This window comes from Ochotona princeps, chromosome 2 (assembly GCF_030435755.1).
Source record: "Ochotona princeps isolate mOchPri1 chromosome 2, mOchPri1.hap1, whole genome shotgun sequence".
NCBI lineage: Eukaryota > Metazoa > Chordata > Mammalia > Lagomorpha > Ochotonidae > Ochotona > Ochotona princeps.
Genome location: NC_080833.1, coordinates 93004822 through 93019125, shown reverse-complemented (window position 1 = coordinate 93019125; position 14304 = coordinate 93004822). Strand labels below are relative to the sequence as shown.

At 48.8% G+C, this 14304-nt stretch overlaps 1 protein-coding gene across 1 annotated transcript; it reads left to right on the top strand.

Moving 5' to 3' along the window:
• Positions 1 to 2721: 2721 nt before the first annotated feature.
• GSTM3 (glutathione S-transferase mu 3) lies at positions 2722 to 5749 on the top strand. The gene is made up of 8 exons (XM_004581954.3): positions 2722 to 2872; positions 3237 to 3312; positions 3661 to 3725; positions 4465 to 4546; positions 4653 to 4753; positions 5037 to 5132; positions 5214 to 5324; positions 5552 to 5749. The coding sequence occupies exons 1-8, from the start codon at positions 2825 to 2827 to the stop codon at positions 5648 to 5650; spliced, it is 678 nt and encodes a 225-aa protein (XP_004582011.1). The 5' UTR covers positions 2722 to 2824; the 3' UTR covers positions 5651 to 5749.
• Positions 5750 to 14304: the final 8555 nt, after the last annotated feature.

The following is a 14304-nucleotide window of genomic DNA, read 5'->3' as shown; positions in this document are numbered from 1 at the left end:
TTTTACTTGGAAGGCATAATTCACAGAGAGAGAAAGAGGGAGATCTTCCATCTGCTGGTTCACTCCCTAAACGACTGCAATGGCTAACGCTGGGCTGGGATGAAGCCATGTGTCAGGAGCCTCCTCTGGGTCTCCCATGAGGATGCAAGGACCTAAGCACTCGGGCTCTCTTCCTATGCTTTCCTAGGCCATTGCCCAGCGAGTCCTCTGGGCTCCATCAAGGTTCCTCTTGTACCTCCACATAACTTGATGCTGGCCTTTTGTTTTCTGGGAAGGAGACACCTAGGCTGTCAGCATTCATCTAGTTCCATGTCTTCTGCACTTCTTTCACTTTCTTTCTTTTTTTTTTTTTTTAACTGAAATGTCCATTTTAAAAAGTCCCAGCTTTTGCTCCAGATGAACTAATGAACAATGGTGAGTCACCACTGCCAGGCTGGGGGAGTGGGAGCTCAGCATGCCCTAGGTCGCATGCCATAGAGGCTGGGCAGTAACTTTGCCGGTAGCTCCCCACTCCCCCGCCTTCCCAAGGACCTCCCAAGGCCAACAAAGTCTTTTCTCTGGACACACTGTGTTCCTTTTCCATTCTCATGGGCCCTTGTGGAAACTCAGAAGCCTGGTCCTCCCCCAGTCTCCTACTTAGTCCAGGTCACCCATGTGGCTCAATTCCAATGGTCATTTTCAGTCTTCATCTTACATGACCACTGGGTCACACTAGATGTCGCAGCTCATTCCCTCCTCTTCCAAACAGTTCTGTGTGGTCTCCCAGGTCTCTCCTCGCCTCGACCCTGAGCCAGTTCTTTCTACCTCTGGATGTTGATATATGCTGCTATGCCCCAGCAGCCCAGCCCCTACCCCTGTCTCATGCCCACCCGTGGTGATCTCATCTGGTCTGGCCCTGCGCAGTGCTCTGCCTGTAGCTCTCCCTGCCTCCTGCAGCCAGGACCCCCATCCCGCAACAGTGTGGCTTGATTCCCCCTCTCCTTCTGGTCTTTTCTTAAAGGCTAGCATCTGTTTGAGGCCTTCTAGGTACATCTTCCTTAAACACACACATCTCCTTCCTGTTGAAGTACTCCCACCCCAACTTCCTGTATCTCTCTTCTCTTATTCCTTTCTCTGTAAGACAGGGACCCCTGGCTTACTTCCTATTTACTCATTCCTTTCTTTCTTCTTCTTTTTTTGAAATTTATTTTTATTGGAAAGGCAGATTTACAGAGAGAAGGAGAGACAGAAAGAAAGATTTTCCATCCACTAGTTCACTCCCCAAATGGCCACAATGGTCAGAGCTGAGCCAATTCAAAGCCACAAGCTAGGAGCCAGGAACCTCTTCCAGTTCTCCCACATGGGTATAGGGTCCCAACACTTTGGGGTGTCCCCTATTGCTTTCCCAGGCCACAAGCAGGGGGCTGGATTGGAAGTGCAGCAGCTGGGACACAAACCAGTGCTCCTATGGAATGCCAGTGCTTGCAGGTTAGCCTGTTGGGCCACTGCCCCAGGCCCTACCCAATTATTTCTGCTTCTGCTAGAATGTAAGCGTCCTGAGGGTAGGAACTTGGAGTAAGGAATTTCAATTCTGTACTCCAAATACCTAACTCAGCCCTGCCCATAACAGGCATGTCCACTCAGACTGTTGGGTAGATGAATGTGTGGAAATGACAGTCTCTTTCCTCTTTCCATCTGCAGTACACAAAGAAGCTGCATGAACTTCCCAGATGCAGGGTCTGTCAGCATCACGCACCTCAGCAAAGCACTCCCATCTGTGCTCTCCTTCAGCCACATGGGACCCCTGAGCAAGCAGGACTTGTTTTGAAGACAGTTATCAAAACAACAGAAACTATCTCAGCACTAATTTATATTATTGTATGCTGAAATTGTACCAACCCACACAAAAATTTCCATGAGAATCAATTCTTCCTTCTTTCTTTCTTGCACTGAAATAGAAGAAATAGAAAAGTCCCATATACGCGTAGTCCACATTCTATCAGGCAGGGGAGCTCTAGAAACTTCCATACACACCAGAGGAAAAACATCCACACTCCTCCTGTCTGGTTGAAAGGTGCACTCAGTCCTCCTCCCCGCCTGCTATGCCGCACACTCCAGCAGGACTGCCTGTCTCCCCACCCCCACCGCCCTTTCTGCATTCCTAGTGTCCACAGCTGATCCTTTCCCAGTGACCTTACTCCTCCACCTCCCTCCGCCCTGCAGCCCTCGCGAGCGTCTGTCCCCTCCATCCTTAGGTGGCTGACTCCTGCCATGCACACTTCCCACCTCACAGTTTCATGGGTTTAAGTAATTTGCAGGTGGCCAATCCTCCTCCTCCTCCTCCTCTTGCCCAGTCCTTCTCAACCCCACCCCCACCCTATCCCTCGTCTCATAGACAGCGACTGGCAGGCAGAGTCCTACTCCTGCCCAGCCCCTGGGATCGCCCCAATCCTCTCATCCCATCCCATTTTCTTGTTGGGTAAGAAGTGAACAGGGTATGAATGCCATTCTTTCCCGGTCATGCCATATGGCGTGCCTACTGCCTAGGTATGGGGGCACTTCTCGCCCTGACTGACACTTTGAAGATGGATGGAGTGCGGAGTTCCGAAGTCCCATCCACCTGCCCTCTGGTGCGTTTCCCAAGGGTCGCCTGGCCCTAACGCTAGGACCGGCACCAGTGGCGCATGCGCGTATCCCGGGGGGCGCGCGGAGGGGCGCGCGAGGCCGGCAGGGCGGGGACAGGGAGCTCACGTTGGCCCCACCCACTTGCGTCGACTATAAATTCCTTCTGCCCGGGGGTTGGGGCTGCCGCGTTTCCTGGAAGCGTCAAAGCGGTGTCCTCACCATGTCGACCAAGTCGTCTATGGTTCTTGGCTACTGGGATATTCGCGGGGTGAGTGCAGCGTCCCCGTCCGGCCGCGCCCCTCCGGCAGGGAGGCGGCCAGGGCCGGGGGTCAGCGTCCAGCCGTGCATCCCCGGACGGCCGGGCTGGGGGTCAGCGGCCCCTTCCTCGCAGTGCGGCGTAGGAAGCCTGGGCCTGGCCGCTCGGCCTGCTTGGTGCGCCCCTGCCCCGCCTCTTGCACCTTTGGGCCCAGCGGGGAGAAGCGGCAAGAGGCGGGGCTCTGGGACCGCTTAACGACCGCCCGGGGCGGGATGCTGGGTCTGGGCAGCCCTGGGCCGGGGGACGTTGGCGAGCGGGGGTTGGGAGCCGGTGGCCGCCGCGCAGGCGCCGACCCCGGGCCGTCTCCCCGCCGCAGCTGGCGCACGCCATCCGCCTGCTGCTGGAGTTCACGGATTCTCGCTACGAGGAGAAACGGTACATCTGCGGGGAAGGTAAGGTCACCTAGAGCCGGCTCTCCCTACCTCTCTACCCAACCCTGTCCAACCAAAGATCGTCTCCTGCCCAGGAAGTCACATCCGGCCAAGGTCTGGTGGGAACACCGCCGCCTCCCCACGCCAGGCCCGGGAGCCGTGCTGCGGCCCGCCCTAGGTCTGCATCCGTTGTGCAGGAGCTGGGGTATCGCGCTAGGCCGGGTTAATGCTTACCCCGGACACCAAATGGTTAAGCCTTGGGAGGGACCTGGGAATTTGAGGTAGAGAAAACCAGCCACATTGAAATTTTGCACTTGTTTAGGCCAGGTGGTGAGGAGGTTGGGCCCCACTTGGTTCTCTCTCTTACAGCTCCCGATTATGATCGAAGTCAGTGGCTGGATGTGAAATTCAAGCTAGACCTGGATTTTCCTAATGTAGGTGGCTTGAGGAGGAGAAGGAAGGCCTTGACTGTGTCCCTCCTAGCTGCTGCCATCCTGGCGCCAGCGGGTTGGTCGCGCTTGCTGTGTGCAAAACCAGTAAAGCTCAGGGGGTCCTTGAACTGGAAAGGGAAGATAAAATCAACATTTTCCTTTCTACTAACAAAAGCTAACCTCTCCTCCTATGCTCACCAGTAGAAATCAAGGCTTTTCATAGTCCGTTAAATGTGTTGTGAGTATCTTTAAAGTTATTCCCATTCTCTACTTTGAAAACATGGTAGTTAATAGGCCTGCTATGGAATGCACGAAGCAGCACACTTTACTGTGAGGATAGCTCACATTAAAAGAGAAGTTCATGTTGATGCAGAAATGTTGAAATCCAGGCCAAAATGTGTCGTGAAAAATTTTGCTTGAATTTCAAGATTTTTTTTTGCAGTAAAATGAACTTATTTTGTGTTTCCATTAATCCACAGACTTTCAGAAGTATCCTCATATAATAGTTTTGCTTTAAATGTGTACTTGCATAAACACACGTAATTGGCCTTAAGCGTTTGAGAACCTTATTCCAAGGAATGCTCTGTGGCTTGCATGCCTGCACATCTGTACGCACTTGTCCAGACTCAGGGTGGCACTGGCTGCTACCTTGTTCTCTGCTTCCTTGTGAATTCTTTTCTCTCCTGCTCACGAGCAGGCGAGGTGACGGTTGGTCATGTGGCCTGTCCTTTTCCCCTTGCAGCTGCCCTACCTCGTGGATGGCAAGAACAAGATCACTCAGAGCAATGCCATCTTGCGCTACATCGCTCGCAAACATAACATGTGTGAGTTGGGGCAGGGCTCAGGAGGGAGAGCAGGCCACCTGTGCAGCTGGAGCACCCAACGGTGCCTGTTCCCAGACACTGGGATGTGTTGTCATGTGGCCTACAGGTGGTGAAACTGAAGAAGAGAAGATTCGCGTGGATATCATGGAGAACCAGATAATGGATTTCCGTATGCAGCTGGTGCGGGTGTGCTACAATGCCGACCACGTGAGTGTCCGGTGCGGAGCTGGCTGAACGTGGCGTCTCCAGATAAGAACCAGCCTTCTTTATTTTGTGTCACTTTTCTTCTGGTGTCAGCTCCTCTTGCTTTCCTGACCCCTTCTTTCCATCCTACCACCCCTGGGTAAAGCCAGTGAGCAGGGACTATCGAGTGCCCATCCCTGGCCTGTGCTGTAATTAACTGGGAACCGCTAGAGCCATCCTGTGAAGGTGCTAACAGTTACTTTTGCTCTCTCTCTCTTTTTTTTAACCTCTCTCTGTCTTTTCCCAGGAGAAAATGAAGCCTCAGTACCTGGAACAGCTGCCTGGGCAACTGAAACAATTTTCCTTGTTCCTGGGGAAATTCTCATGGTTTGCAGGAGAAAAGGTGGGGAGAAGAGAGGCCCTCGTTCTGTCTGCAAATGGTAAAGAGCACCCAAGATCTGACCATCTGTTGTCCTGCTTCTAGCTCACCTTCGTGGATTTTCTCACCTACGACGTCTTGGATCAGAACCGGATGTTCGAGCCCAAATGCCTGGATGAATTTCCCAACCTGAAGGCTTTCATGTGCCGTTTTGAGGTGATGCTCTCTGGTTACACTTTTCTTGTGGAAGTGTGCCCCGGGGCCCCTGCAGACCCACTGGGGCAGTTTGTAAATCTTGGGCCAGTCCTGGTTTCCCTACCCCTGAGGCACTGTCTGTGTGGAATGGGCAGGTGGAGGCAGGCAGCACAGGAATGTGGAGGTGTGGGGCCAGGCCGTCAGGCTGGGCTAGGGCCGTTACAAGGTTTGCTGTGTTTTCCCATTAGGCTCTGGAGAAAATCGCAGCCTACATGCAGTCAGACCGCTTCTTCAAGATGCCCATCAATAACAAGATGGCCAAGTGGGGCAACAAAAGCGTGTGCTGAGTATTAGGCCTGCTGGCACTGCTTGTTTGGTTCGGACCTGTCTCTAAGGGGCCTGTACTCTATTCCCTCTGCTCTTTTCAATAAACTGCACTTAGACTACTGGTGTCCATGGCTTTCTCTTGCGCCCAAGGAGAATAAGGATGTGTGGATAATGACCAGCATCTGCCTCATGGACGTCTTCTTCCTCAGCAGTTGACGAGAAGGGCCAGGAAGTCCTGCTGAGCCTTGAGAGTGGGTACTAGAAACAGAGTGTGCAGTTGAACATCAGGGCTTCTGAGTGGGACTGGCTTCCCTGTGAGACCTGGTGATGAGTCCAGCTGCAGTACTATGGCTCTGGCCTAACTAAAGTTCAGCCACAGACCTGTGTACATGGAAATTCAGTGTGACAGAGGCGGTGTTTCTTTACAGACTTATTTATTTGAAAGGTAGACTTACAGAGAAAGAGGGTCTCCCATCTGCTGGTTCACTCCTGCACATGAACCCAACAGCCAGTGCTGGGCCAGGCTAAGGCCAGGCACCAGGAGTTTCATCCAGGTCTCTGATGTGGGTGCGAGGTGGTCCAAGCACTTTGGTCATCCTCCGCTGCCTCATCCCAGGGAGCTGAATCAGAAGTTGCCAACGTTGGGCCCGGCCTGGTAGCTTAGTGGCTAAAGTCCTCGCACATGCTGGGATCCCATATGGGTGCCAGTTTGTGTCCTGGCGACCCCGCTTCCCATTCAGTTCCCTGCTTGTGGCCTGGGAAAGCAGTCGAGGACGGCCCAAAGCCTTGGGACCCTGTACCCACGTGGGAGACCCGGAAGAGCTCCTGGCTCCCGGCTTTGGATCAGCACAGTACCAGCCGTTGCAGTCACTTGGAGAGTGAATCATCAGACGGAAGATCTTTCTCTCTGTCTCCCCTTATCTCTTTATATCTGACTTTGCAATAAAAATAAATAAATCTAAAAAAAAATACTGATGCCCCCCCAAAATGTTTAAAAGATGTTTGTTTTCCAAACAACTAAACATTTAGAACAGCGAGCAAACATTCTATCAGTGAACAAAAAGTTTCCAGCTCTAAGTGTGGGCAGTTCTTGGCAAGTGGTAGGCATTTCCTGCTAGTGGATTTGTAAATAGCTATTTATATGCTGTCAGTATCTTGTGAAACTCATAGTCTGATCTAACAGTTCTAAAAGCCACCTGAGTACCCAATGAAGCGCACATGAAGATGCTCATTGTGTGCTTAAAGTGTGGATTTGTTGCACATGTGAGCGCATAGCAAAGGGCCTGAAGTGGTGACATGACCAGGGAAGTGGGAGAAGGAGCTGGGTTAAGCTGGGAGAATATGTTCAGGTATTTGTTCAATATTCGTATGAAAAAAAATCAAGTTTGGGGTGGGTGTTGTGGCATTTCAAGCTAAGCCTCTGCCTGCAATGCCAGAATCCCACATGGGTACCAGTTTGAGTCTCTGCACCCATATGAGAGGCCTGGAAGAAGTATCAGGCTCTTGACTTTGGCCTACATCAGCCCTAGCTGATCCATTTTTAGAAAAGCACACACCAAAACTTAATTTAAATTTACTTATTTGAAAAAGAGAGGAAGAGAGATCTTCACCTCCTCCTGGTTTACTCCCTAAATGGTCACAATGGCTAAAGCTGAACTGAACTTAAGGCCAGGAGTTTCTTCCAGGTCTCCCACATGAGAGCATGGACCCAGGGACTTGATCCATCCTCCACTGCTTTCCCAGGCCATTATTAATGCAAGGAGTGAGCTGGATCAGAAGTGGAGCAGGCACTGGGAGGAGAATTAGCGTGCTACACCACTGTACCAGCACCTAAAATCAAGTTGTAATGTTAAGAGAAATGAAATATAAGAGAAACAGCCACATGGAGATTGGAGCTGGTGCTGTGGCAAGGCAGGTAAAGCCGCTGCTTGCAGTGTTGGCATCCCATATGTGTGCTGGTTTGTGCTTGCTATTTCAGTTTGATCCAGCTCCCTGATAATGTGCCTGGGGAAAGCAGCAGATGGAAGCCATTTGGAGGTGAATCAGCAGATAGAAGATACTTTTTCTCTCTCACTGACCTTTCAAATAAGTAAATCTTTAAAAAGAAATGAGAAAGAGGGCCCGGCGGCGTGGCCTAGCGACTAAAGTCCTCGCCTTGAAAGCCCCGGGATCCCATACGGGCACCAGTTCTAATCCCGGCAGCTCCACTTCCCATCCAGCTCCCTGCTTGTGGCCTGGGAAAGCAGTTGAGGACGGCCCAATGCATTGGGACACTGCACCCGCGTGGGAGACCCGGAAGAGGTTCCAGGTTCCCGGCTTCGGATTGGCGCGCACCGGCCCGTTGCGGCTCACTTGGGGAGTGAATCATCGGATGGAAGATCTTCCTCTCTGTCTCTCCTCTTCTCTGTATATCTGACTTTGTAATAAAATAAATAAATCTTTAAAAAAAAAAAAAAGAAATGAGAAAGAGCATTGGCTATCCTCTCCATTTGCAGAGGGAAGCCTTGAGTGACCTTCAGCCTAAAACAGGACAGCGCTGATTCGAAGCTGGACCGTGGGAGCTGGAGGCCAAGACCTCTCCAGGAAGGGATGGATTGTCACTCCTATGGGCAGTAAGGTGCCAAGCGTCTCTCGGGCATGGGAGGCCTTGGCCGCAGAGGCGGGAAGCTGAGGCCTCTGCAGAGCGCTGACTACTGCCATGAATTCCCTGAGGCGAGAGGGTTAGACATTCTGTAAGGCATGTCAGGGAAAATGGATGCTGCTGAGATCAGGTGGAAAAATAGCCAGCAGTCTAGAAGGAGATCTTATTTGAAAGTTACAGAGAGAGAGAGAGACAAGTAGTGAGTTGTGACAGGAGGTGGCACCATGAGGGAACCACAGGACAGAAGACAAGGACACCATCAGTCCTGTTGTGCTCAGAGAAGAGGACCCTAGAAAGGAAGATGGCGGCAGGGAACAGCCTGAGAGAGTGTGAGCGATGGCCAGGGAGAGTATATGAGGCACAGGTGCGGATGAAGCAGATTTCACCTGAGTTCCAGACAGACCACAGGCAGATCACATATTCCGCTTTTTCTAGGCTTTGTGTGTGTTAGTGAAAACCCACTTAACAGTTCTCCAAAACCAATGACCTTACTGGCATGGGAGGCAGAGAAAGCCAGATCCGTTTCATAAGAAAGGTGGCTCTCACTCTTAATTATCCCCTAACTCTCATTCTGGCATGAACCCATAAAAAGCTGTAATAACTGTCTTCAGGCAAGGGCAGGTGCCAGGCCAGTAGAGGGCGTGTGGTGAGACACTCCGTCATTCTATGAGCACAGAGATACACAAATATTAAGGAATTAACAAGCCAGTGATGAGTTCCTACATGCACCTTCAGTAAGAACCACTTTAAAAAAAAAAAAAAAAAAACACTTGTGATAGGCATGTTAAGTTTGGGAGATCAGTTCCCTGAAGGGATTAAAGAAACTCATTTATGTTCATTGTTGAAGGTTGATCAACCAGGTTAAGGTATTTCCAGCCCAGAAGGAAATTGTGTATTTTACTGAAGGACAATTCACTATGGAGTTGTTCCTCTAATCCCCTGGGCGGAGTGAGGGAAGCTGATAGGCCAGGACATGGAGCTGCCTTTCAAGCCAGCTTCTGGAGGGCTGAGGTGCAGTAGTCTCGTGTTCCTAATCCTTCAGCCACAGGGCAGGTGGTGCAAATGAGCCGTGCCCTTCCAGAGTGACTTGAGGAGTTCAGCCGGGTAGCGGGGGAGTGGGAAAGAGTTGGGGTTTAGCAGGTGAATTTCCTACCACCGTGCAGATTTACTCATGAAATGTTCGTAGTTCTGTGGCTTCAGCAAGACAAAACAAACTCTCCCCTGTAAGGAACCCTCATTAATCAGTCCTCTGCTTGGGGTCCAGCTGCAACTGGCAAGAGTCCTCATCCCTGCCCTGGAGCATAGCCTACCTCTGGGACTTCCCTAGGAACAGCACAGGCTGAACCCTGGATGAGGGCCTGGACTCAATGTCTTCTCTGATAAGTGAATCGTCCCCCATGAGGATATTAGGAGAACCAAGTCAGTATTTCTAGAACACTTGGAACAGATCAATGTTACATAAATGTGTCTCTACCAGTTAATCCAAAGCACCTTGTTTTCATTCACATTGTCACAGTCTGGTTCGGGCTGTTCTCACTGCCTCTTGCATTCCCCAACCCCTTGGTCAGGCTCCTGCCAAACGTAGAAGACACTTCAGGTAACCCTGGTGGAAATTATGGATGAGGGTCACTAGATTTTCTGACTGTTTTTCCTTTGAGAAAGCTTCACAACCTCATTGAAATGAAGTGCAGCCTCGTAACTCACTGTGGCCAATTCCACATGTGTAGAAATCATCACATGTTTTCTGGACAGAAGCTTAAGTTATCAAATTCACTTCCCTGACCAATGGCCATGAGTAGGAACAGGTGCCAGGTTCCAGTCTCCATCAGTCTGGGTGTCTGATGGACCACCCTAGATGGGGAGCAAAGAATGAAGTAAGCCCACTAAAGTTTGCCTTATCCTGACCAACATTACCCCTCCTCTCCCAGGTGAATTTAAATATTAAAGTTTCAAATTTTAGTTCCCAGTGGATTCACTGTTTTTTTGAATAGGCCCTGAACACACTCTGATTACATACTTAGATGTCTGTTTCTCCCACTAAACTATGAGTCACCTGAAAGCAGGGACTATGTTTTTTATAGATGTTTTTTAATTCCATGTTTGTTTCGAGCCTGACACACAATAGGCAGTCATAGTCATACTCGACTGCCTGCATTCTAATGAGATTTGAAGGAGAATGTTTGATGCCCTCAAGGAAATGTTAAAGATTCTCCTGTGTTCTGCTTGGAAAGCAAGACCCAGGGAAATGGAATGCCCTGTTCTTAAAATGGAGAGTTCACGTAGACATTTTTGAAGTTGGGGTAAAAGTTCAGGTTCAGGGAGGTCCTAGAGGGTCAGCCAGGAATTCTGACACTGGCAAGTATCTAGGATGTGTTTGTATTTGAAAACAAACAAAAGTCTGGTACTGGGGTCCATGCAGTGGGTGTGGATGACATGGAGGTATAAAGAGAACAACTCCCCTCTTGGTAAGGCCGTGAGGAGCTGCCAGCTGAATGGCAAGGCCTGGCAGATGTCTCTCCAACCACCTTGACACAGTTTCACTCCATTTGCATGGACACTCAACCACCCTACTAAGAATTCTGTAATCTTTGAGGCATTGTTGTTTGCCCCTGTGAGATGAGTTTTGCAACTGATATGAGCTTGGGAGTTAATATTGTTGATCATATCTTGGTAAGTGGGCCTTTAACAATTTATACACAAGAGTACAATTAAACCCATGCTATTTCTGGACACCTTATTCTGTGCCTATTACCCCGGAATCTGGCCCAGACATGTAGTACAACCTTTGGGAAAGTGCTTGATAAGTATTCTAAAAATTAATTAAAGTGATGGGAGTATAAGCTGAAATTGCTATAGAATTAAATATAGTTACTGTGACCTTAAAGGCTAGCCTGTCTTTGCAATTTCTTTGGAGCATAGGAAATGTATCTCTTTAACCGCTTTTATAATTTTTGACTAGAGGAATTAAAGGATGTTTAAGTACTACTTAATTAATGTTACAAGTACTACAAGTCCTTTACTTAATTAAAGGATGTTGCAAGTACTACTAGGAAAAGAAATAGAATCAACCAGGGAATGGTCATGTTGTATTGGAAGACCGATGGGCAATTGCAGTTTTCAACTCTGCTGCACTGTTTCCAATGATATTAAGCACAGATGTTCTTTTTGAACTGTGATTGACCTCCTATTGTGTCTTTTCCAAAATAGATGCTTCAAGTCAGAAGAGCACCAAAGGAATGTGGGCAATGTGGGGTGGCCACAGGGCCTTTAGATGGTATTGTACCTCAGTCGGGGTGTGGGGGTTGCTGGAGCTGCCCATGAAGGTAAAGTTGGTGAGAAAAGCCAGACCTTTGATGACTAAGGAGTATGACAACTAGCATTTATTTATTTATTTTTAAATATATTTCTAGAAATTTTTATTGGAAAGGCATATCAGATGCAGAAGAGGTAATACAGAGAGAAAGAGCTTCCATCTGCTGATTCACTCCCCAAGAGGCTGCAATGGCCTGAGCTGAGCCAATCCAAAACCAGGAGCTAAGAGCTGCTTCTGGGTCTCCCACATGGGTGCAGGAGCTCAAGGTTTTGGGCCATCCTCTACTGCTTTCCCAGGCCATGAGCAAGAAGCTGGATGGGAAGTGGAGCGGTCAGGGCTTGAACCAGGACCCATACAGGATCCCAATACTTTCAAGGTGAGAATTTAGCTGTTGAGCCATTATACCAGGCTAGATAACCAGTATTTATACAGGAAGGATTGTTGTGGACTCCATGGGGATTTGCTCTGCTGGCACTCTACTTCCAAATCTTGAGTTACCCTGTGAGGGTAGCAAGTATGTCTGTTATCAATAAAGGTTTCCTTCTTCAAGACACACAAGTTAAAGAGTGTACACCAATAGAGCAGATGATACTGCTTGTTTGCTGAAAGAAATCAGCAGGAACATTGTTTTTTGGTGGAGAAGAAATCTCTGGCGAACCTTTTCTGGCTATTTTTCTGCTAAAAAAACTTTGGCTAATTTTCTCAAAGTACTCATAATATGCAGATACTATCATCCTTTGACCTGGCAAAAAAGGCAACAAGCAAAATGCCTCAAGCATCCCAAACAACTATGGCCGTGAACTCCACTCCAGGGCTGGTCTGCTTTTGTTTTGGCTGGACCACTTCCCAGGAGCTTGATGTGCTTTCTCTTTGAGGTTACACTGCTGAAGCCATTTTCATGTCCTGCTATCATTCTGAGGAGAAATACTGCAGGGTCTTGACCCTGTCGGTGGAAAGTTTCCAGTGAAAGTTATGCTCTTATCTGTAGCTGATCTGAGCACACTGGTTTGGGCACCCACTGAGCAGCAGGTTTGATCAACTTTGATTTCTCAGGGAGGGTTGTGCAAACTGGACCAGTTGAGATGCCTCTGACGCAGGCTGTGGGTTAGGGCTATTGGTTCTGCTGTTAATCATCAGTCTTTTGCAGTCTGGACACAGACAAGATGAATTGTTTTCCCTTGCAAATTGCCGTGGTCCTGCAGTAGCGAGTTCCATTTCAGTGTGGTCTCTTCCTTCTTCAATGAGCTCTTTCTTTGCAAACTGATTTGTATGCATAAACATTTTATTTTGTAAGGGAGCAGTAATTTCACCCACAATTCACTACAAATTTGATGTCTATCTTAACCTTGAATTTAGCAGATTTCATGCTCCTCTAATAGAGATTCTTTTTAAAGATTTATTTGTTGGTCTCAGCAGCGTGGCCTAGCGACTAAAGTCCTTGCCTTGAACGCGCCTGGGATCCCATATGGGCGCCGGTTCTAATCCTGGCAGCTCCACTTCCCATCCAGCTCCCTGCTTGTGGCCTGGGAAAGCAGTTGAGGACTGCCCAATGCTTTGGGACCCTGCACCTGTGTGGGAGACCCAGAAGAGGTTCCTGGTTCCTGGCTTCGGATTGGCGCAGCACCGGCCGTTGCGGCTCACTTGGGGAGTGAATCATCGGACAGAAGATCTTCCTCTATCTCTCCTCCTTTCTGTATATCTGACTTTGTAATAAAAATAAATAAATCTTTTTAAAAAAAGATTTATTTGTTTATTTGAAATGTAGAGGAATAGACAACGAGGAGAGAAACATATTTCCATTGTTTTATTCATCCCCCAAATGACCACAACAACTGAGTTTGGGCCAGGCTGAAGCCAGTAACCAGAAACTCTATCTGTGTCACTTACACAGGGCCCAGAGACCCAGGTACTTGGGCCATCTGCTGCCGCCTGCCCAGATGCCTTAGTAGGAAGCAGGATCTGAAACAAAACACACAGGATAACTCTGATTTGAGGTACCCAAATCCCCAGGAGAGGCTTAACCTGCCATGACTGCTCTAACAGGGATTTTCAAATAGGTACAGCATCTCTCTCAATGCTTCACATGTTGTAACAAGCCAGTCTGTTTAATTCGATACTAAGATATTTTGAAATCCAGACACAGCTTCTTTCATAACATTCATTTTTCTGTTGACTTTTTGAAGGTCACTTTTGTAAGCTTCTAAAGTCATTTTTAAAAAAGCCTGTGTATCCATTCTAGATCTGGAACTTGCCTCCTGTGGTATAAAACCTTGAGCCCAGGAACGGGATTGTGTTGTAGTGTAAGGAGTTAGATGGACTAATAGGTATGGGGCTGGGCCCCAGGTGGGATGAGAAAAGGGGGTATTCTTTAACAGAGCACAAGATGGCATCTGGTGCAATGGCCCAGTGGCTAAGCCCATGCTTTGCACATGCCAGTATCCCACATGGGTGCCAATTCATGTCATAGCTGCTCCACTGCCCATCCAGCTCCCTGTTTATGGCCCAGGGAATCAACAGAAGATAGTCCAGATCCTTGGGACCCTGCACCCATATGGGAGACCCAGAAGAAGTTCTTGGCCCTTGGCTTCGGATTGGCTCAGCTTTGGCCATTGTGGTCACTTGGAGAGTCAACCAGTGGACAGAAGATTTTTCTCTCTGTATCTCCTTCTCTCTGTAAATCTGCCTTTCCAATAAAAATTAATTTACATATATTTAAAAAG

Excerpts from the sequence above, each read along its gene's own strand:
- GSTM3 (XM_004581954.3), top strand. The coding sequence starts at position 2,825 with ATGTCGACCAAGTCGTCTATGGTTCTTGGCTACTGGGATATTCGCGGG. Across the intron at positions 3,313-3,660 it reads ACGGTACATCTGCGGGGAAG|CTCCCGATTATGATCGAAGT; the intron begins GTAAGGTCACCT and ends TCTCTCTTACAG. Across the intron at positions 4,547-4,652 it reads CGCTCGCAAACATAACATGT|GTGGTGAAACTGAAGAAGAG; the intron begins GTGAGTTGGGGC and ends TGTGGCCTACAG.